Here is a 24,007-nt window from a genome sequence, read left to right as displayed (position 1 = left end):
CGGCTCTCATCACAACCGCGGTCGCGACAATAACAACCATGACCAGGATAGGAATCGACACAGCGATACTCGAAACAACTTTTCGAGTAATCAAAATCGCAAACGGAAACCTGACAACACCATTGCTTCCACGACTAACTCAGGGAAGAAGGGATCCTGCAAAAATTATGACGGACCAAGCTTCACCGAACTACTCAAAAAATAGTGCCCATGGCACCCAACTAGCAAACACTCAGCAATAGACTGCTACAACATGAGCTGAGAAATGCAAGATTTGCCCGCACCACCACCTCCCGAGGAGTGCAACAAGAAAAAAGATAAAGGCAAAACAAAGTCCATAACAACGAAGAAGGAGAAGGCAACTTCCAGACCGCCTCCAAAACAGTCAACGTCATTTATGGCGGAATCCCGGGTACCGCATCCAAGCGATCCAGTAAACTGGTACTTAGGGAAATCATGGCCATCGAACCAACTCATCCAACACCGCTAAAATGGTTAGAGGTACCCATAACCTTCAGCAGAAGGGACCAATGGACAAAATTCTCAGAACCAGGTCGATTTCCCCTAGTACTCGATCCTGTCGTTGCAGGCTCAAAACTAACAAAAGTACTCATCAACGGCGAAAGCGGACTCAACGTCATTTTAACCAAAACACTAAGGAAAATGTGTCTTGACGTCACAGACATGCTCACTCCAACAGACTTACCCTTCTACGGAATCGTACTAGGGAACGCAGCCATACCACTAGGACAAGTCATCCTGCCAGTTACTTTCGGAACCAAGGAACACTACCAAACTGAGTACATTAGGTTTGAAGTTGCAAACTTCGAGACCTCTTACCACGCCATACTCGGGAGATCAGCTCTGGCTAAGTTTATGGCTATACCACACTACGTTTACTTGGTACTCAAAATGCCAGGACTCAAGGGAGAACTAACGCTACGAGGAGATTTACGGCGATCCTATGAGTGACACCGAAGCAGTGGAGATTAACGCAACCTCTCAAGCACCCAGCACTATGCAACAAGTTTTCTCAGCTTCAAAGAAACTTCACCCAACAGAACTCGAAATACCAGAAAACAAGTCCGGGCCTCGTGGTAGGAGGGATCGACCGTCAGCAGGATCACGGTTTTGGCCTGGCTGTGCGTAGCTGGGCTGGCCCAGGCATACGTTCGTTGTTATGCCCCATACTAGGCAAAGTGCCACGGGAAAGTGGTCAAATTGAAGACCCTAGGTCTATGAACCCGTCAGGAGCCCCCAAGCCCCTTTGGAGCTGTGTTGAAGCCCCATGAAGGGGTTGTCGGTCGGAATGTCCCGTCATGGGGGATCACACACACAGGGGTGTTGTTTAGTTTTGCTCTGTTTACGAAGTGGCCGGGCCGCTTTGGGGGATCTGGACCCATGTTCGAGACGATAAGGACAGGCTCCGTGCGGAAGCCATACCGACACTTCGTGACCCAGTACTTTCGCCTTGATTTTCGATGTACGGTGGTCGAACAGTCATCTCAAGACCTGACACCTTTAATGTGCGGACGCTGAACTGTCCCCCTGCCGGAGGGCATTTTTCTCGCGCGTCCCTGGACACGAACCGTAACCGCTCCCGGATCTTGGCCATTTGCCCGGTCCATAAATAGGGAAGCATCCGCATTCGGAGCCCCCAAGACTCGGGTTGTAGATCCCATGGCTTAAGTTGTAGATCCGGTAGGTTTGAGGCTCTTGCTTTTTGCCCTAGGTGGCTTTGGCCGCTCCTCAGGATGCCATAAGATCTATCGTAATAGGTGTTCTACCTCCTTCTCGTAGTCTCCTTTTGTATGCCCGGGCGCCACGATGCGAGAAGAACTCTCGTAATGTGGATCCGTTGTGCAATGAGGGGCTGGATGAGAGGACGAGGGCACCGCCTCGGGAGGAAGGAGGAGCACCACCTCCTTGTCCTCCATGCCGCGCTCATACCCTGGGCCACCGATCGTCGGAGGTCATCGTCCTGGTCAGGCATGTGCATTGTTGTGGTGGTAGCGGAGATATATAGGCATCGATGGCGGCGTCCGGCCTCGAGCCAATTTGCCCAGGGATCCAGAGCGCAGTTCTTGTACTCCCTCCTCACCTTTTCTTCCTGTACCAGGCCACCATAGAGAGAGGAGAGAACTTTGCGCAGCTTCCTATGCTGCCTGGGTTCCCTCATCTTCCTCGCCCCCTGGCGCCTCTCGCTTAGAAGGAGGAGATCGGAGAAGATCTGGCGAGGATGGGTCGGCAAGCGAGGTTTTGGGCGTAGCTTTCTTGCACGGCTTACGCTCTTTTTGTTTCTTTTGGTCCCAAGTTGTAGGGTAGTCCCTAGGTTACTCACACGCTTTGCGTGGCATTGTAAGGCCTTCGGGCTCCCGTGTTTGCACGCTTTGCGTGATATTGTAAAGCCTTCGGGCTCCTGTGCTCACATACTTTGCCTGATATTGTAAAGCCCTTGTCTTATGTTTTCATCTTAATGAGAAGCTCACCTTTCATGCGCGATTCTTGTGCCCGTCGTGCCGTCGAGGTGGATTGTTGTCGGGACTTCCGGCGTTTTTCCCTTTGTTTGTCGCGTTACGTAGGGTATTCAAGGAGGTTGAGGCGCTCTAGCCCCCGGGTAAGTACTGGCACCAAGCTCTTGATGGGACGTCTAGCAGGGGCCGCAGGGGCGCGTCAGATGAATACTGACTCCTAGCTCTCGAGGAGATGACTGGCGCGGACTGCAAGGGTGCGCCGAGTCGTGTTGGGTGTCCAGTTTCTGGGCACTCACTCGTAGCATGTATTCCGTTGGGTTCGCGTGAACGGACCCAGTGGGTCTAGCCCCCGAGCCTGCGGCTGACTAAGGAGTTGGTCGGAGGCTGAACACTTCGACGTTTCTTTGACCAAAGGTAAGTCAAGCGAACGCTGGCGCTTTCCTCTCGGGGAGGGGATCGACTGCTAGTTCAGTTTCTGCCGGGTGCGTGCGAGCGCACCCGGTGGGTGTAGCCCCCAAGCCTGCGGCCGACATGAGAGTCGGTCGGAGGCTGAACACTTAGTCATTCTTTTCGAGGGTGCGAACCCCAGTGTCCCCGTCCATCGGGAGGACGTGGTGTTAAGTCGGGGTGCTTGCGTGTGTTCGTTTCGATCACGACTTGAGTCGTCGGTCACATCCCCAAGTCGGGATATGGCGACCCGAGCCCCCGAGTCCCGTTGGGCTTGGTCGAAGTCGGTCAAGTTTCATGCGTCACCCCGTCCGTGGTATTCGTGACCGGAGGGGCTGAGCTAACGTCGCTTGCCTCAATGGCTCAAGTGACGCACTCGGCGAGCTCGCTAACGGGCACGTCCGAGTGGAATCCGGGTCCGTCGTTCATGACGGGGTCGGAACAGCCCACATGTGGTATTCCACTACTCCTTAACCCACCTCCCGGCAGATGCCCGAGTCGTTCTGGGGACCAACTTAGGTGGCCCGCTGGCCTCCCCTCGATGGAGATTCTAAGGACGTGGCTTGAGGTCAGGATCGAACGAGAAGGTCAAGATGATCCCGTCCGCTTCTGAGCAGGTCGGGCGAAGGCCGCTGGGGCTTCATCTGCGTCTTCCCTCCTGGCATTGTTTGACGCGAGGCGGCCTCGAGCCCTTCGCAGGCCGGTCCTTGAACCCCGGTTGGTCGCAGCTCATATTGAATGAACCGCTATTGCTTCGTGACGCAACGCAAGCATTTGAAATGCAATGATTGCTTGTATGGGATGTATGCATGAATGAATGCATGCATGCATGAGATGGATGAATGAGTGAGTGCTCGTTTGCAGAGTGAGTAAAACGGGGGTCGGCAGGTTACCTCGATATAACTTTCGGGCATCACCCTATCCGCAGTTTCTGCAACAGGAGGGGTTAAGCTGACGTTGCTTATCTCGGCAATTCGAGGGATGGGCTCGAGTCACCCAAAGTACGCCCGAGTGGAGTCCGTATCCGTTGTTTGTGATGGGGTCGGTCGCGCCCTGCACGTTAGTGTTCCCCTGCTTTTACCTGTCTCCCATCGGGGGCTCAAACCGTCCGACCGACCCGAGTGCCTACCGGCCTTGGTTCGGCGGCGGTTCCGACGGTGGGTCCCTCCACTTCATCCGATCAACCCAAGTGCCAACTGGCCTCGTTTCGGTGGACGTTTCGATTGTGGGTCCCCCTGCTCTCCTGCCTCGCAAGCCAAAGGGACGCTTACGTGCGGTTACGCCCCGTTTTTTGCAGCTTTGCTGTAGGAGTAGGTGGGCCCAATTCGGGTCGCGCCCCGTCACGTAGGGACGCATCCCGTCGGTTGCGTCCCATCCGCCAGGGCTCCGCGCCCCCTTCCCTATTAAACAGGGGGAGGGGCAGAGGTCTTCTGGCCCATGCTTTCACCTTTCCTCGACTGTTGCCGCTTCCTCTTCTCCTCTTACGCCAAAGCTTCCTTATGCGCCGTAGTGAGTTCCGAGAGAGAGGACGCTCGAGGGTGAAAGTGAACGAAGTTTTATAGATCAGTTCGCCGCCTCCCATCGCGCGATGTCGAGTTGGAGGGCGTCCATCGTGAAGGAGGAACTGCTGGAGGACTTTGCGAGGAAGGGACTGTTGCCGCCTAAGGCGGTTGCGGGTTGGAGGGCGCCCGTGGCGGGGGACGTCATCCCACGACCCGAGCCTGGTGAGGTCGTCTCCTTCCTCACCTTCCACGAGCGCGGGCTTGGACATCCCGTGCATTGGTTCCTACGTGGGCTCCTCCACCATTGGGGGTTGTAGTTTCAGCACCTCAATCCCAACGGAGTGCTGCATATCGCCAGCTTCATCATCGTTTGCGAGGCCTACCTCGGGATAGAGCCGCACGTGGACCTCTTCACGAAGTTTTTCTCCGGGCGAGCCTGGTCGGAGGAAAAGGGGAGGCCGAGCCTGCCAGCCCCGGTTGGGGGTTTCACGCTTCAGATGAAACTCAAGGTTGTGTACCCGCCGTACACACCCAACGATTCCAATAGGGGATGGCACAGCGAGTGGTTCTACATCTGGAACCCGATAGAGGCGTTGTTCCCAGAGTTCACAGGAGGAAGGCCTACGAGACAGGACAGCTAGGTGTGGGGACCCGCTTCAAAGCAGAAGAAACACATGGAGGTCCTTGAGCCGGCGCTGCGGCAACGTGTGGAGGAGAGCCTCAACGGGCTGCGGGTCTTTGACACCTTCATCCGTTGGTGGATCGCCCCACTTGGGCAGTGGGTGCGGCCAATGTGGAAGTATTCCGGCCCGTCGGATCCCGATCGCGTGTCGCCAGCGGAGCTGCTGGAGAAGGAGATCAAGTGTTGCAGTTTTGGGCCGACGCGACCCTCAGTGGAACGTTGGAGCCCTTTCAAGCTGGAAGGTGGCCTAACTTCGTATGTCCCTCTCCTTGCAGCATGCTTCCCCTTCATCCAGTCCTTCCAACCGATTTTGAGCCATTCACATTGTAGGGGCTCGAGCGTTACAAGTCCCGACAAGCCTCCCAAAGGGGCCACAGGGCGTGGCACGTCAGGTGACCCAAAGGACGGCTGCGGATGAGAGGAAAAAGAAGAAAGCTGTGAAGGCCCAGAGGCAGGAGGCGAGGCAGTGAGAAATCAGCCGGCGGCTGCGTGGCGGCGAGAGCCCGTCGGCTGTAGGGGCGGAGCTCGAGTCTTCCGACCCCTACGTCTCGAACTCTTCGGGGGACGAGACAAGCGAGAGCGTTACTGTGATTTTGACTGGGCGCCACGGGCCCGCTGCTACACCCTCTGGCCGAGCGCGCGGCGCGGAGGGACCTTTTGGTGCCCCCGAGTCGAGGAAGCGCGCTGCGGATGGGGATGCCGCCCGTGAGCGGGAGGCGACGCGGGCGCGGTCGCCGCCACGCCGTCCGGAGGTGCCATCGGTGTTGCAACCCTCGGTGTGGGGCTCGACGGTGCCCACGAATCGGCAGACGCGCCTGGTCCTCGGCAAAGGGATGCCTCACATGCCGCTCCAATGGATTTTCCACAGGCTGGGATGCCCTCTCCCTTGGTCCTCCTGGAGCAAGCCGGTGGCAGCCCCCGACGGGTTCTGATCCGATGGACTTCCTAGTTCCTCCGATCATGTACGTGATTGCAGTTCTTCTCACTCGCGTGAATACTTCGGGTTCTGTTAATGCAAAAATTAGGTGGTGACCTTCGTGTACTACCACACGAAACCTGAGAGATCTGCTTCGCTCAAGTACAGGTTGTAGCCCTCTCGATCCAAGGCGTGCCAATCAATTTAACCTGCTAATTGACAAGGGCAAAGAAAACGTTAAACTCGAGAACAAATCGGCTGGTGTTCCGATTAGCTCCAGGAGATTGTTACGGTTGGGTAGCCGATACATGAAAAGGACGATCGGTTAGGTCAGCTGATGTACGCGTAATCAATGCAAAGGAATTGTTGAAATGCAACCTAAATAATGCTACACGAACAACACTTGAAACAGATCTAATTAGCTATAGAACAATTCTTGATTGAAAAACAGGATAAGAAGTCGATCGGAATCTATTCCAAGCTGGATAATGATGATAAAAGCTAAAGCAATAAGATTTAAACAAATAAACTTGCAGATCTAGCAAATATCAATAACTTGATGAATAAATTGAGACGAAACAAGAGCGATGCACCGGAAGTTAAAGCCTAAAAATTACTCGATAAACGCGGAACTTACAATCCAGCCGGAGATTAAGATGATGCAGCCCTGCTAGCTTGGAAGAACTCGTGAAGAAAAAGAGAACTTTTGCGAAGTCGCTGACTTGAAAGTAAATTACGAATAAAGTAGATTTGTTTGTTTGTGTGTACATGTTTTTCAGACCTTGCAAGATCTGTATTTATATCCTAAACTCAAGACTCCTAGTCCTAGTCGATTGACGCAATACAATATCTGTAACTAAAGAAACAAACTTGTCTAAATAAAACGACTCGTACAAGAGTTAGAAATGAATTTGGCCTCCCTCGAACAATTCTATATCCATTGTCTTGCAATATCTTCGCCGATCAAGACTCTCTTGCCTTTTAACGATCGAACCCCAATATCTTCGATCGACTGGAATCCTCTTGCTCGCATCGGCTGGGTCCCCGTCACCCTTCATCGGCTGACACCTCTGTGACTCTATCGGCTGTTTTCACTAGCCGTTGCCCTTGTGTCATGCATCAGTATCTTTGCTTCTTTTGACACTAGTTTTGACACATGTCAAAAAACAGTGTCAATAGGTTCTATTTTTCTCACTCCCATACCTTCTTCTGCAGCGATCCGTCATCGACTCCCCTGGTCATCGCGCCGCCTCCTGTACACGCGGAGTGGACGCCTAACCTGCGGCGGGTCATGGCGAGCGATGGGAGGACCGTGCTGGAGTTGGCTCGATCCTCGTTGATGGGGCTGATCCTCCCCCCTTGTCAGCCGCACTTGCGCCAGCGGCGGCGACGACGGCGTTCCTTGCGGCGACGGCGAGTCCCGTGGTGACGGCAGAATCTGCTGCGGTGGTAACTGTGGCAATCCCTCCCCTACCGGTCATGGAGGAGGTGAGGAGGGAACCTGTGGTGCCTGTATCACCCGGAGGAGGGGCGCATGACGTCGGCTCGCCCTTTTGGTCGAATTTGGAGGGGGGCGGTGAAGCTGGGCTCGAGACCACCGATGGAGCAACAGAGGTTCCAATGTCCCTCGAGCTGGCCAAGGTCCATGCTTGGGCAAGTATCCTCCCGAGCTCGCCCGAGGGTGGCGTGTTGGAGGCGACTGGAGCGGAGGAAGAGTCGTTGTTGGCGGGCCGTGACATCCTGGTGGTGGTCCTTCCTTCCATCGGAGGGGAGGTCACCTGGGTGGCGGCCAGATCTTCAAGTGGGTCGGAGGCGGCTCACGACCTGGTGTGGCCTCAGCCGGGTGGGCTGGGGAAGGCTCGGTTCGTGCTCCGCGATGGGGGGAGCGAGAACTCTGGGACCTACTCGGGAGCGGCGGACAATCGGTGCGATTGGGCCTTACTTCCGTCGTGGCGAAGTTAAAGGAGGTTCTGGATGAAGCTGGCCTTGCCAACCGGGCCATGTCCATTGGCCTGCCGCACATCGGGGAGGTAAGCCTTCTGCAATCCTGACTTCGCCCCTGGTCTTTTGTTCATCCAACCGGTTGCCTTAGCGCGCCTGCCCTTATTTCTGCAGAGCCTGGAGATGATAGCGACCTGTAAGTCCTGGTTCCTCCGAGAGGAGCACGATCGTCAGGAACGGGACACGGCGGCGTTGCGGCAGTTCGGTGATCTTGCTCGCAAGCTGGAGACTGCCCGTCGCGAGTCCCAGGACCAGGCGGCACGTGCGACCGGCGCCAAGCGGGAGCTTGCCGCGATGGAGTCTCGCCTGGCGGAGGCCGTGGTGGCGGCTCGGGAGCGTCAAGAAGTGGTGCGACGAGCGGTCGAACGGGCGATCGCTGCCGAACAGGAGCTCACTGCGGCGCAGAAGGCCCTGGGGGTAGAGCAAGCGACTCCTGCGCATGCCGAGCAAGAGGCCGCTCGGCTATAAAAGAGGGTGATCCAGCTAGAAGAGGGGCAAATCATCCTCGAGAGCGCCAGTCAAGAGCTGGGGGAGAGGAATGCCTTTCTTCAGCAGGAGCTGCAGTGGTCGGAGGAGGGACGCGTCACAGTTGTTGTTGCAATGGAAAGTAAGTCCCGCTGTCCTGAGAGTTTGAGGCGGGTTTGTACCCCTTTTCTGCCTTCTGCTGACTTGGTCTCCTGTGCAATCCTGGAGGGGGAGTTGAGGATGACCCAGGCAACGGTCACTAAGAACGCGGAGGCGTTGGCCCGGTCACTAGCAGAGCGGTCCGCTCTCGTGGATGAGCTCAATCAGCTCCGCGACATGGCGCATGTGGTGGTGACTGAGGTGCTCGGGTCGGGCCCGAGTACCGGCAGACCTGACGTCTAGCTTGCGGGGGTCCTGGACACGGTCAAAATGCTTATCTTCGACGGTGTGTTCCACGAGATGTCGGGGGTGCTGACATCGGTGGCGACGCACTATCTCGACCTGGACTTTGAGGCGATCTGCAGGGGGTATGCCGGCGGAAAGAGCTTCGAGGAGATCCGAGCACTGGGTCAGAGCCTGGCCCCGGGCACTAGTGCCCGATCGCCGCGCACAAAAAATATTGGACACAAAATATTGGATATTTTTTCAAATAAGTTTTTTAAAAACCTTATTAAATCAATAAAAAAGAATAATGTTAATCATAATTATATATAGGTATTACAAATACATTAATGATATATCCTTTTTCTCTTATTAGTACTCTCAGACACATACTTCCAACCAAACGGATCTGATCAGGCAGATCTCTAAATTTACAAGCAACTCTCATACAGCAGTTTTTATCGGTTGCTCAGACCTCCAACCAAGCAAGCTGGCATTGCGCACCGTGCGGCTGTCGCGGACTCGCAGCGCAGTTGGGCGCCAGGGGAACATGATGACTGGCTGGTCCCGGTACATTTAAACACGCGGTCAGTGCTAGCGTACACTTGGTGCGTGGAAAATAAAGACGCGCTCGCTCACAGTGAGTCAGTGTACGCACCGGCCAACGTACTCCGTAGAGACACCACCGGCCGAGAGACGGACGGACAACGAGCGGTAGCTACGGGATTCAGGGCGCGCGTCAGGGCGCACTTGTAAGTACGCGGTAGCTACTTGGTGTCGCAGCGTGTAAATGCGCTCAATGGGGCGGATTGTTCGTCAGGCACAGCTTAGGTGACTGTAAATGACACTCCTCTGTAGTCGCTCAACCCCAGCCTAGCTAGGAAACTCCTACCCTATCCCTTGCTTCCAACGCGGGCACTGGCGCGGCACATGCGCGCGTCGCGTCGCCCCCACCCGCACGGCACCAAACGATACGAGATCCCCCGCCACCAGGCGCCCCGCCCGCTGCCTAGCCCCCCGGCATCACGGCCGCGACGGGGCGCACGCAGTAGCGCCCCGCCACCTCGCGGTCTCGCGAACCTTCCGTGTCCTCGCACCCCGTACGCACGGGACAGGCAGCTAGTACTACTAGCTATGCGTGCCGTGCCGGCCGATGCCGCAGGCCAGCCAGCGCGCTGCACCTCGGCTCGGTCTCGCTCGCCTAGCCATGAGTACCCGCTCGTAAGTCGTACCGTGCACTCCCACTCAAGGTTAGCCGGCACGTCGTCGTCCTCGTCCCCCCGGCACATGCGCGCACGACGCCGCGCCCGTCCGTCCGGCCGCTTCGCTTGCTTGCTTCCCGCCGTGCCCGCTGCCTGCCTGCCGAATTGCCGATCGGTCCGTGGACGCGGAGCAAAGCAATTTGCCTGCGCGAGGGGATAACGAACCGCACCAAACGGGTGAGCTGCTGCGTAAAAGCCTGGGCCCCCGGCGAGGTTAGCGCGAGCCCTGCAGGATATTTTTGTTTACTGAGGCCGCGCGATCGGATCCGGTGTCAGCGTAATCCATCCACGTAAGCGTAATTTTTGTTTGGGGGTGCAAGTAGAATCTGGCGGCATCCGGCATGTGTGGTTGGAGAGAGGAGTGGGCGCAGGACGGGGGGCGTTAATTTAACGTCTGATGATCGATGCGTGCAGTGGACTTTACTACTCTACTACTCCGGAGTCGTACAGCCACCGTGCGTACTCCTGCGTCGCCTGTAGCGGTGCGGGAGCGTGAACTGCTGGCCCAGGGGTTAATTGGCCTCTACAGGGCCGGTCAGAACTCAGAACCGGGGCGTGAGGACGTGTGCGCGGCGACTTTATGGCCCGCCGCGTGCATTGGTTCCTTGCCTCCTGTCGACCCGTCAGGATCCTTTGCTTCCTGCCTCGGAGCCACTCCCCAATCCCAAGTTTTTTCTAAAGTTATTGATTTTAGATATAATATATATCTAGGTATATGTTAAAAATTATATATCTAGAAAAGTTAAAACGAATAGTAATTTAGGATGGAGGAAGTACATACTCATTACGAGCAGGTGGCATCCAGCGTCCACCGGTGCTGCACTGTTTACAATGTTCTGCCATGGCTGACGGCCGGTGGAAGTTACATACAGAGAGTGCCATGTTGATGTATAGCGAATCGGAATGTATCTTAACTTGTCATTACAGCGGCCGGCAGGCCGTATCCATCTGTACCAGCTTATTTTTTCTGAATTTTTGTATACCAGCTTATAACAGACATTAATTAAATTGTTGGGAAAATCTTACCATCCCTTTTTTCCTCGACAATTCTATCTTATTTTAAGGAGGAGTGTACTGTATTTGATTTGGAACGATATATCTAACCTTAATTTCTGGTTCAAAGATGTCGCTTTGGTGGCAGTGGAGTGGGGCACTCCTCTCTGCCGGTCAATGATATGTTTGTTAGTGCCTGGCTAGCTAGCACTGCTTCCTTCACTGCCAATTGATTCTCTAGGCCTAAGCCTAATGATCGAGCAGGTAATTCTGTCTCATCTTTCACGGACAGACATGCACGTTCTCTGCTCTCTAGGTGTAGGAACAGAGAACTTTGTTTTCTTTACTCCAAAATATATTTCTGCACCTATATAGTATGCATCTATTTTTTTTGGCGAAAAAAAGGCACGTATCAATATCTTGACTTCCATTTTTTCTGACTGCATGGCGTTGCTAATCAGTAAACTACAATAAGATCGCTTTGTACGTGCCAATTCTGTGAAGTAGTCGCCCAATCGTGTTACCCACATCGCCGGGTGTCAACGCTCGAGTTTGAACAGGTACCGTGGTCTCTGCGTCTGCATGGCTGCATATGCATCAGGTAGAAATGGACAGCCCAGACTGAGAAAACAGCTGACCATGACAGAAATATACAGTCAATCACTCCACTAAACATCACTGTGCCTTGATGGTGGAGCGCCAATCAGGTAGTAGGTGCGTACTTGTTCAAAATATGACTCAGGTGGTCAATTGCTCGTGCCGCTAGACTTTCGAGCTTCAAATTGGAGGTAGACAGCTCAGATAGAACCCACGAAAACACGCAAAAAGTTTAACAAATCGTTAGCATCATCTGACGATGTTTGCACCAAATTTACGCCAAATATGCTAGGTAATCTGCATAACTTTTAGACTGCCCCGCCCGGTCAATTTCAGCCACAAACACACGTCAAAAAGCCTCACGGACGGACCACGACCATGGACATTGACGAACGACGAGCCTCAAAGCCCTCTGTTGCGGTTGCGTGGCAGGGAGCCGCGGCAACGGGCCCCGCACGCGGGAGGGCCGAGGGGGCGCGGCCAGATTTTTTCCTGCCTCCTTCCCTCCTCCTCGATGGCCGCGCGCCACTACCACTGGACCGCCCCCTGCGCTGCCGCCCCCGCGCCGGCAGCGCCCGGGGCTCTCGCGCGTGGGGGACGCGGCGCGGCTCGGTCTCACCGCGCACCGCGGGTGAGCGGCCGGCGCCCGGACGCGGCCGCTGCCACGCGGGCCCCGCCCCCGGTGCGCTCACCGTGCTGTCGCCAGGCGCCATGTGGAGGCCGGCGTACTGGGGATTCTAGAGCCTTCCGATCCCAAAGCAAACAGACGGATTGATGGCTCGTTAGAATTCACTTCTGCTGTCCTTTTTCTCCCTCTGTTTTTTTTATGTTCTCGAGAAATTAATTTCCTGTCTGTCTGTGTGCGCTCGGCGCATGGAAGTATCAGGGCTTGTTTTGCACAAAAGTACAGCCATATTTTCTTTTTCTGGACAGGGACTTGGCATCATAAATTTTTCTTATGACCCCTATAATTAGTGGTTTTCACTAGATATAATAAAAATGCTGACTAATCGTTCGTAGAATTAGGAGTGCTTGTAGGTCAGTCTCAGTGTATAGTTTTATGGCACAGTTATCAAGGTTGAAAACTTGATAACTGTAGATTTTATAGTGATGAAACTCATCTCACATATGATGAAACTCCATTTTCTCTCTCCTTGTAATGACCTTGTCATGTTTGCAAAATTGTTAACGTGGCATATTATTTAAAATGGTCACGAAATTCTTGATGAAATCTCTACTGAGACTAGCCTAATAGTATTACTCAAAAGCAATGCATGCAAGGCTGTCTACTCTGTTGATTCCAGACAAAATATGTCATGCGCGGTACTTCATTAACACTTTGGCTCTTAATCTTTTAATAAGCAAAGTTGTTACCAACTAGTTCGGCTCCTAAAAGCATGATAGCTTGCTACACTTTAAACATAGCATGATAGCTTGCTACACTTTAAATATGACTGTACTAACTGCTCCTACTAGGGCTACGGCTCACAACTTATTAGTTGTTTTCATTTTAGGAGCTAAGAAATTGTTCAGTTAGCTGTGCATGAATACACGGGCAGTATAAATTGTGTTACTTTTGGCCATGGTTCAAAGAAACTCTATAAAGTGGTGTCAACTCAAATTATTTCCATAAGTGATCTTAACAAATTGGTAAAGTTTAAAGGCACCATAGTTCAAAAACAACCAAGAATACATGGTGGATTGAGGTAAAACAACTAAAAGACCACGCATCCTTAACTCACTTTATATAGTTTCCAGAGTCACATTTATAATATTTTCATTTCTTCTTGTGAAGTATGCAAGCTCTATCTAACTAGCTAACCTCCTCAATCTTGTCGTGTGCAATTCATGCACCCAACTTGCACAAGGGAGCTAGGGATGTGTCGTAGTACCATACCACCAAATTCTGCGGGTCGCAATTTTTGTCGCGATTCCAGAAGACAGAAGGTCTCAATTAGTGCAGCTCTATGAAAATACCGAAACTTGGAGGGACCCATTCGAGAATGTGCGTGTCTATAAGAAGGCGAGATGGGGTCACGTTAACCGCGGTTATCTCATTAACCCGTCTCTTGGGTCTACGACGAGTTGAGCCCGGAGGGAAAAGGACAAATCACACAAAGAGAGGAAAAAAGCACACAAATCGCGCCACCGTGGGACGCGTACGGCGCACCGTCCGGCCGCCGGATCTGCGCCGGCGACGCGACCGGACGTCGGATCTCCGGCGACGCAGGAGGAGGGAGGCGGCGCTCTGGCCGTTCCTTGCCCGCGAGCGCCCAGATCGGTCCCGCCGGTGAGTCCCCACCTCACTCCTCAGCCTGTGCTTGGACGGGAGCCGCGGCGGGCGGGGGCGTGGGGCTAGTGCGGGCTTGGGAATTTTTCGGATTTTGCGGAGGTGTTTGATCGAAATGAGCACCTGCGACTGTGAGTGATTTAGTGTTGCTTCTTCTCGTGTCGATCGAGCGCGCCAGCGTCGTCTCAAAAGTTTCTATCGGTGAAGGGTACTGGATTTCAGAATAGTCATGAGGCTGGCTTCGTGAGTTTTGTTGTTATTCTTTTGGAAATGTTGGCTTTGTGATTTTCTGGTGTTATTGAATTGGAAGTGTGAGATTTGGGGCGAACAAATCCCTGAACAAACGTGTAGGATCTATGCGTAGTTTGTCTCTTAAAAGCTGTATAATAGATTATTTGTCGGGTTAATCGAGTGTGTAGATTTCAGACAGTATTTGGATTTGTGTTTCCCGCTGCTGTGAAAGCGTGGGAGCTATTTGAATGATTTGATCCGGTCAGCGAAGGGGAATTTGTCCCGTTTAAACTCTGTTTTTTTAGCTGCGTGGGGAAATCGATTTGTTCCGAGTATTTTGTGGAGTAATCAATTGAACTGGGGATTTCTTACAAAGCTTGCTACCATTGATTCATGTTAGTTCATTTCTGCTTTCATGCAACTTAAATCTGCCTACACCTGTAGTGTCTGAGTTCATTTTAGGTACTCGCTATTTCCTCTTAATAACTGGTTTGTCTTATACACCTACAATAGGAGCATCTCCTTGTTCCTGTAACGCGATTCTCATGATCTACAATCACCTTCTGTAAATAAAAGGGGGAGAAATGTTCTAAGTTTCATTTTGCTAAGAGAAAATAAAAAAGGTTCGTTCCTTTCATTTTGTGAACAATAAAACAGGGGGTACGGTTGCTTGCTTATATATGACTATATGAGATGTTAAATGCCACTTGATTCATGTCTTCTGCCTGCCTGAGATTGGGATCTAAGTTCACCGTCATTCTAGCTAATGTTCTCATGGTCATTGTCAAAAATACTGATCAATATGTTCCTGTTAAGAAACTTGAAACCCAGATGCAAGGTTTCTACTATTCTCCATATAATCTGTACTACCTGGTCTGTTCAACAACTGTGGTTTATACGTATGTTATAAATTTGTGAAACCATGCTACCTTTACCCTGCTATGAAAGACTGGTACAAGTACAATTACAACTGATTCCTCAAACCACATGATACAAAGAATATTGTTTAGGAAGTAATTGAGAGGCTCTATTAGTTTGTTACATGCTTGTTAATCTATCTGCGTCGAAGTTTATTCTGCTACTGTTGTATATTTCCTATCTTTGCCTGGAGTCTTACATTTATCAATATATGGAAGCTTGTTTTGTGCAATATCTTGAGTATTCATTTTTCTCTTTTTTTGCTCTCAGGATATATATCAATCGATGGTTCAGTGATACCCAGCTTCCAGTTGATGCAGAGGTGGTGAAAAACGCCTTCTCTTCTCCAAGGCTACTGGCTTCAAATTGCAAGAGTTTGTCCTCTCCCTTGCTGCCCATCTGCTTGCTTCTCTGGTGGAGTGCACGAGAGGAGCTAGCAGATAAAGGCTACTCCTTTCAGCTCTTCTATGTCCAGGGACTTGGACTGTCCTGTTCAGACACAGATGGCTGTGGCAGTCCTGGATCGGAGCTTCAGCAGTGAATATCCTGGAGGTAGCAGAACTGAGGGGAGGCAACTGAGCTGGAAGAGAGTCTTTGTCCAAACTGACAATGGTTCTGTCCTTGGCATTGAGTTGGAGAGGGGTGAAAATGTGCAAGCTGTGAAAAAGAAGCTGCAGATAGCCCTCAATGTGCCCACTGATGAGAGCTCGCTGACCTTTGGTGATCTGGTTCTGAATAATGATCTTACCAGCATTCGCAATGACTCACCTTTGCTTCTCAAAAGGAATCAGATTCACCGAAGCAATTCCACACCTTGCCTCTCCCCTACTGGAAAGGATGTTTGGCAGCGAGACCGGAGCGGGCCCATTGAAATCCTTGGCTGTTCAAGCCCTTCCTCTCGGATGAAGCAGCTTGCTAAGGATGTCATCAAAGCAATAAGGAATGGTGTCGACCCAGTAGCTGTTAACAGTGGGATGGGTGGTGCTTACTACTTCAAGAACATCTGGGGAGAGCGTGTTGCAATTGTCAAGCCAACTGATGAGGAACCATTTGCCCCGAACAACCCAAAAGGTTTTGTGGGGAAGGCACTGGGACAGCCAGGCCTCAAAAGATCTGTGAGGGTTGGCGAGACAGGGTTCCGAGAGGTTGCTGCTTACCTGCTTGATTATGATCACTTTGCCAATGTTCCTCCCACCATGCTGGTCAAGATAACACACACAGTGTTCAATGTGAATGACTGTGTTGGCTGCAAAAGCAAAATCTTCTGCAACAAGTCAGAGGCTGTGAGCAAGATTGCATCACTGCAGCAGTTCATTCCTCATGATTTTGATGCTAGCGACCATGGGACGTCAAGCTTCCCTGTATCTGCAGTGCATAGGATTGGCATACTTGACATTAGAATCTTCAACACTGATAGGCATGCTGGAAATCTTCTGGTGAGGAAGCTTGGCCCTGGGGTTGACAATTTTGGAGAGCAGACGGAACTCATTCCTATTGATCATGGTCTTTGTCTGCCAGAATGCCTAGAAGATCCTTACTTTGAGTGGATCCACTGGCCGCAGGCATCTGTTCCTTTCTCTGAGGAGGAGCTTGATTACATTGCAAGACTTGATCCTGTAAAAGATGCTGAAATGCTCCGCATGGAGCTACCCATGATACGTGAGGCATGCATTAGAGTGCTGGTGCTGTCAACAATATTTCTCAAGGAAGCTGCAGCATTTGGCCTCTGCCTGTCCGAGATTGGAGAGATGATGAGCAGGCAGTTCACTGGAAAAGAAGAGGAGCCAAGTGAGCTTGAGATTCTCTGCATGGAAGCAAGGAAGTGGGTTGAGGAAAGAGAGTTCTTTCTTCCTGATGAAGCCGGAGTTGAAGATGACGATGATGACTTCACCCAGTTCCCTCTTGACGGTGAGGATGATTCGGATGCCTTTGAACTACCAGCTTTCAGCAACTTTGGGAGCATGAAGGCAAGTTCCAGGAATCCACTGTCCAAGTTAGATGAGTGTGATGAGGAAGATGAGAACGAGGACGAGGATAACACCTACACTACCAAGGAGGATGCTGATGCCTTGACCAGTGCATTACCCCAGAAGATTTCTTCTGTCTTGAAGCTATCCTCGTCCATGAAGCGGCTTGGTTTCGTTGCGAAATCTAAAGCCTACCATACAGGTGTTCCAAAGGGTAAAGTGAGTAAAACTAACTACAGCGGCAAAGCTAGTGAGCATCAGTCCGGGAGCAGGAGCGCCAATGAGCTGCTCCCGCCCAGCGCCAGTTTTGTGAAGGTGTCGGACATGGGCCCTAGAGAGTGGAGTGCATTCCTCGACATGTTCCAGGAGCTGCTCCCCAACGCCTTCCGTGCCCGGAAGCACACTACTGGTGGTGGCCCGCGTCAGATGCCGAGGCTGGGCACGTCTTGCCAGTTTTGAAAGTAGTAGAAGAAAAAGCTACCGAGGTAATGTAGTTCGTCGAGCTCTGGTGTGCAGCAGCAGCAGTTGCAGGTTGCAGCAGGTACTATATGCTCTTAGGTGTATGGAGCCGGTAGAGGTGGTTCGAGAATAAGACCGTCCTTACATGAGATGATCTTTGCCAGGAGAATGGTGTGTTTTGTGCATAGTGTTTGACATATGGGATGCGTTGTTCTTTTCTTCTTTTTATGTATATAGTACTCCTACCTCGCAACACCGGGGCTCGATCTCGGCCGTTACCTGATGGTGGTGAGTGTGCTGGCATCGCCTTGTGTTTCGGCTTTGCCGCTGTACCATTTTGGAAGACGCTTACCTTGATATGAACTATGATATCGCTATAGATATATGCATAAATACCACCTGCTGTCTCTATCTGTAGTTTTCTGGCTGTACTGTATGTTTGTTCCTCTGCTCTGGAGCTTGTGTGCAGGACGTGTTAAAAAAATACCAACGCTGATAGCCTTGTACTTGGAAGGAACGATCTGGAACTTGCTTCAGAAAGCGTCAAAGAATGCCCACAGATCTTTCCAATCCCATGTGCCGCGCGTACTTCGTGGTTTGCATGATTGGTGTGGGGGCTCATCCGTTCCTTCCATGTCGATCTCACCTCCAGATATGGTTTATTAGCACGCATTGTTTTGACTGCTAGTTGGGATAATTTTTTTCGTGCAATAATATCCTGTAATATCTTGTCGCGAAAAGAGCCAATATTTTTGACTCAGTTTCCTGCTGCGACGTCAGCGCCTGGAGGAGTTGAGTCCGGGGCTGTTGCTGTTCCTGATTTCGCCAGCAGCATGCCTGCGGACTGTGGGCTCCGGGGGGTGTCGTTGCGTGTCTCGTCTCCGTCACCGGTGGTGTTGTTGTTATCCATAACATAAGTGACCTCTTAACCCTTTTATTCCCGTCAGGTTAGGTGGCCAGTCCGCCTCAGGGCCAGACAAAGCGCATGCACTTTTTCCACACGGCAGAGATGGGATGAAACTATGAGTCGCCGCCGATCAAGAGAAGAGTAACCGGTCAGTCCGGTCTGGTGGGAGGAAGACGACGTCCATCGCCGGCGGCGCCATCTGCCGAGCCCAACGGCGACAGTTGTCCCGCCCCGTCGCCGTCGCTTGCCGATGGGCCGATGGATGGACGGACGCGTACGCCGCTCCGCCGCGACGCTGAGGGAAGCAGGGAGCGGCTTGAGTGACAGCGAGGGAGAGAGAGTGAGACCGGCCGCAGCTATCATTGGCCTGGCTGTCACGCAGCCTTATCCCGGCGGCAGCATGGGACCTAAAGTGCAAAAGCTCGCGTGGTCCGGTTCGCTATGGCTGCCATTGGGCGGGCAGGCGACTAGGCGAGCAGTCCAAAGATTCGGAAGCATCGCCGCAGGACCCGCAGCCGGCAGCTCTAGTTGGGGGCTTGGGGCTGGCCTTGGTACTCGCTAGGAGAACCTGTTTGTTTCCTGCTGAGCGGTCGAGCGGATGCATGTTGGCGTGGACTGTGCGGAGACCGGCGAGACGCCACGGACTGGCGAACAACATCGGGTAGCTGCTCTGATGCGCAAGATACAAAATTCAAATTTGATGAACTTTGCCAAAAAAAATTTGTGCGTCCTAATATATTTACTGCACATTTTTTCTCGAATACGTAGGAGATCTGCACAGATGGATTTAAAGTTTTACAGCGCGCCGCACGGCAGGCACTTCGGTCCTGGATGCTCCCACCAGTCTTGGATCGTCATCTCTGGTCCTGTGAAGCTGCATTGGCACTGTGCCCAGGAGAACGCGAGCCACCATACCTCCTTTGCCACTGAACAGGAGGCCAGCAGGTGGTCTGCTGTTTCGTTGGATTGGTCACACATGAAGCAGGTGTCGTGCGCCTCCAGTCCCCGTCGCCTCCTCCTGTCTGCCGTTAAGATGCGCCGTCGACATGCTAGCCAGAGGAACAGCTTCACACGCAACGGCGCCCAGGTCTTCCATATGAGTTCTGCTCCTTGTAGACTTGTTCGCCCCTTGTGGAGCATCTGATACGCTGATTTGGCTGTGTATTGGCCGTCAGCTGTCCACCGCCATCGAACTGCATCTTCCTGCTCCGTGTGCAGCTGAACTGCTTCCAATGTGTCCCACAGATGCAGGCACTCGACCAAAGCTTCTACGACAGTCCGCCCGTTATGTCGCGCACCCACTGTCTATTCGCCATCGCCTGCGCCACTGTTCTCCTTTTCTTGATGTTCGGCCGCACAAGTGCCGTCAGCGTCGGCGCCATATCACATACAGACTGGCCATTCATCCAGTTGTCTGTCCAGAACAGCGTGCGTTCTCCGTTTCCCACATGGACTGTTACGGATGCTTCAAAGAGTGCTTTGACTTCCGGCTCAATTTTGAATTGCAGTGCAGCCCAAGCTCTGTCCGGGTCAGTACGTTGCAGCCATAACCAGCGTGTCCGCAGCACGTAGCCTGCCAGCTTGAGATCCAGAACCCCAAGTCCTCCCTGTGTTGTCGGAAGGCAAACAGTGGTCCATGCCACTAGGCATTTGCCCCGCACCGATACATCTTGGCCGGCCCACAAGAACTTCCGTCGTATCCTATCGGTCTCCTTAATCGCCCAAGCTGGCAATTGGTCGGCCATGAGCAAGTAGATCGGCATCGTAGAGAGTACCGATTTGGTGAGTGTAAGCCGTCCACTCTTTGGCATGAGCGGTCCTTTCCAAGTTGGCAATCTTCTCCACCAGCGGCCTTATCTGTCCCTTGGGAATGGCAGTGGTTGATAGCGGTACTCCCAGGTAAGTGATTGGGAATTGGCTGATTTGGCATGGTAGGACTGCTTGTATTGCTGGCAGCATTCCCTCTACTCCGAAGATTGGTGTGATGGAGCATTTGGACAGATTTGTTACCAGCCCTGAGGCTCTGCCGAAGATGGATATGACTCTGGCAATTGTTTGGGCCTCCTGTACCGTGGGCGAGGCGAAGAGGTTCACGTCATCCGCGTACATGCTGCACTGTTACTTGACTGCAGGGTGTCCCATCGGCTGGAGCAGCTCCTGCTCACTGGCAGCTCCAAACAGCCTATTTAGCACGTCCATCACCAATATGAACAGCATGGGCGAGAGCGGATCGCCTTGACGTAGTCCGCGGTGATGCCAAATCTTCTCTCCCGGCTGACGAGATATCTGGAAGTGTGATCGGAGATGATGAGGATGATGGAATGTAACTCAGATTTTTTTTTTTGAAGAAATAACTCTGGTCTTTCCTATGGCACTGCTGGTTTATTAGCTGAACCAAAGTATATGAACCGATCTTTTAAGTACTAGCTGCTGATGAACATCATTTGAATGGGGTGCCGAAATTCAGTGTTATAACTGAAATGCTACCCATCAGGCCATCACTCTTCAGAAACACATGGTTTTTTAACCCCGGATTGTCACAGCCATTTTCTAAAATTAATAAGTACCTGCCCTTTGGATATTATCTTGTTTTACAGATAAATGTCATAGCCTTTTTTCCCTTTATTAAAAAACTCTGGGATTGTGACTGGTTGGTAGCACCAGAAGATCTGGTAGCTGTTTCAGTGTTTCTGCTTTGTAACTCTGCTCTCAGAAGAAGTAGCACTTTGTGCGCAGCTGCAATTGTAATCTGAAACAGTTGCTGCATACAAACCTGCTGATAAAATTATGAAGTTGTGAACATCATAAAATGGATACGAGATTTCTTGAGAATTTTATTCGTTTGACTAGCTTTATAACTTATTGCTGTAACAAACTACTCCTCAAACTGTTTATATACCTGGCAGAATTTACAACCTTCAAATGAATTTGTTTGATTCTAATTGAAAAGTTTCCAGAGTAATAATATAAGATTCCTTTGTTTTCTAACGCATTGTTACCTCAACTTTGCGATAACTTTTAGGGTGCTTAAGTTCTGGAGGATTTCTACATCAGAGATAAGTCTGGCGGTGTTCATCACCAACATTACAAACAACAGGCTGGCAGTGTTCTTTATGGGCCGAAGCACAAACCCCAACCTAGGCCATCTTACAGGTAATGGGCCGAAGCATTACATGTTTAATGTTTTCATCGGCCCAAGAGGGCCGAAACAACTCCCGTCACAGGACAGAATTTCATGACTTCATGGCTGTTTGCACACATGCTGCAACCTGATTAGTGATTACCTGAAGGATCAGCATCAGTCTCTATTGTCTGCAACTTCAGAAATGCTGGTGAGAAATTACAGATGCTCTCCATACAAGCACATTACAACCAAAACTGACCATTCCAGTGACCTCAGATTGTTCCATGAGTGCCAAGAACGGGCTACACGTGGCTTGGAGAGCGAGTTCCTAACTAGCTAAGCTAACCATTAGCTAATGGCTATTGTGGTTAGATGTATCTGTAAAGCAAGAGGACCCAGCTTCTCTCATGCTCCAGGATATTCACAATACCTAGGGCTTCTTGGCAAGATCCTCCAGCGGAGCGTCGTTGTTGATGGGTCGGTGGTGACGGGCATCCAGCTTGTAGTTGTAATCCATGCCGAGGACCTCGGGGATCACTGCGGCCGTATCTCCTTGCCTTGGTGCTTGAAACATGGCATGAGTTGCTGATCCCTTGCTCCTTTTACCCTGAAAGCAGATTGCAGGAATATAAGCAAACACAGCAGGCAGTGGTAACTGGTAAGCAAATGTGTGCCGCAGAAAGGCATATGAGACGCTGAATTGATAGACCAATGCACTTACCGAATCATGTACAGCTTCAGCAGGTGCGTCTGCTTCTTGATCTGCTCCTGCAACAACAGAAATGGTGCGTTTCAGACCATTGCTCAATCCTCAAACGTTCATGCTATACGTCTATACCTACTGGTGATTTGCATTCAAAAAAGCTGCAGGTACACTTGACTACGCAATGAGCAGTGCTAGAAAACTACTCTAGGTGATTAGTCGGAAGATATCGCTTATCAGAGGCTAGAAAACCAAGAGAGGTATTTGCCTGCTTTACTTTCAGTTATTCCTTGGTGGGTGAGTTCTCGGAGTGCGGTAATCGGCACTGAACGGCACGAGGCCGGCAAATCTGTGCTTGCCGCCGCTCCCACGCCCAGGACTCTCACCACTCAACCCGACAACCTCTACAGTTTTCTCCTCTTCATGGACAGGGACAGCGTTTGCACCTGTGCTCTTGGCTCCCTTTCCTTCCACCACCTCATCTTTCTTGCCAGCATCTCCATGCCCAGTAGCTGCGATTATTCTCCTTCCTCTCAACCATCTCCGACCGCTTAACAATACCGCATCGTCGTCCAATCGTTCCTGCATTTTTCATGAAAACAATTTCAGAAATTTACAGCGAGCAGTAGATTACCATTTACCACTATCAATACACTAACACTACACCAAATTCTACGACTTCCATATGAACTGAAGGTACCTGCAAAACTGTACTTACTAACCTCGTGTGCTTCAGCAGTGGAGGCAGATAGCGCAGACAGGGAGAGCAGAAGCGCCAGAAGAACAGCTGCGCACCTCATCTTGCCACACACACCACCCCCCTTGTTCGGCAGCTCTACAACTTGCACGGAGCTGCTGATTCAGAATCAGAATCAAAGGAAAGGAGAGGTTTAGGTGGCAGGTGCAGGGTTTTATAAGGAGTCAGGAGCCAGTGGCTCGCAGCTGCAGAGGAACTTGAACTGAACTGAACCCACAGTGATCTCAACTCAAGAGCTGAGACTCCAACGCTAGTCAAAGCGAGGCGCTGCGTATTCAAATCGCCGCCTGACACGCCCCCTCTAGAAAACCAAACTGTCCCTGGTCGCGTCGTGCGCCTTTCCCGTTTTTTTTCTTAATCCCCGGCTTGTCTCGCGCCCGCTCACCGATGCGGTGGTCCTCGCGCGCTGGTTGGACTGCACATGGAGGATGTCAAAACCTGAGGCCGGGAGCTGTTCGATCGGCTGGCCCCTGGCCAGCCCAATTCAACCGATCTCCGGGCGGCTCCGGTGCTCGCACGGCGCACCGGCCGCGGCCGGCCACTCGGGCCGACCGTCCCGGGCTCCAATTTCCCTTGCATTGAGGCGCCTGCCGATCCGAACGCGTCGTCCTGCGGTGTCTTCGGATCGACGAACCTCGCGTCCATGGGGAGCAGTGAACATCGGCAGTTACGTCGCGTGAGATCCACCCCTGTTGTCTTTATAGTACTTGGTACTTTTTTTTTTTGGGCGCGTGCAGGGAGATCACTAGCTACGGTCTCGGATTCCTTCACAGATCCGGCACTGTGCTGCGGGCGGGCGCTAATCAACACCAAGATCTGCGCTTAATTGCTTGCACGACACGGAGTTAAACAAAAACGGCCACTTTATTTACGTCCGTGTCCGTTTCGACGTGGCGCCGCGCCATTGGTTCGACCGAGGCTGGGCCACCCC

At 51.9% G+C, this 24,007-nt stretch overlaps 2 protein-coding genes across 3 annotated transcripts; one reads left to right on the top strand and one right to left on the bottom strand.

Moving 5' to 3' along the window:
• Positions 1–13,777: 13,777 nt before the first annotated feature.
• LOC101763456 (phosphatidylinositol 4-kinase gamma 7) lies at positions 13,778–17,994 on the top strand. Its single transcript, XM_004957047.4, has 2 exons — positions 13,778–14,010; positions 15,430–17,994. Exon 2 carries the CDS (start codon positions 15,627–15,629, stop codon positions 17,583–17,585), a length of 1,959 nt encoding a protein of 652 aa, XP_004957104.1. The 5' UTR covers positions 13,778–14,010; positions 15,430–15,626; the 3' UTR covers positions 17,586–17,994.
• A 3,659-nt stretch (positions 17,995–21,653) lies between these two features.
• Positions 21,654–23,290, bottom strand: LOC111256502. 2 transcript variants are annotated; one of them, XR_002676612.1, is made up of 4 exons: positions 23,042–23,290; positions 22,597–22,901; positions 22,338–22,384; positions 21,654–22,223 (listed from the first exon to the last, which is right to left on the bottom strand). XR_002676612.1 is itself a non-coding variant. In XM_022824724.1 (4 exons), the coding sequence occupies exons 1-4, from the start codon at positions 23,117–23,119 to the stop codon at positions 22,047–22,049; spliced, it is 438 nt and encodes a 145-aa protein (XP_022680459.1). In that variant the 5' UTR covers positions 23,120–23,290; the 3' UTR covers positions 21,654–22,046. The 2 variants fall into 2 exon arrangements, 1 of the variants encoding a protein (XP_022680459.1); XM_022824724.1 differs by having other exon boundaries at positions 22,766–22,901.
• Positions 23,291–24,007: the final 717 nt, after the last annotated feature.

Source organism: Setaria italica, chromosome II (genome assembly GCF_000263155.2).
Source record: "Setaria italica strain Yugu1 chromosome II, Setaria_italica_v2.0, whole genome shotgun sequence".
NCBI lineage: Eukaryota > Viridiplantae > Streptophyta > Magnoliopsida > Poales > Poaceae > Setaria > Setaria italica.
This window is presented reverse-complemented; position numbering and strand designations above follow the sequence as displayed.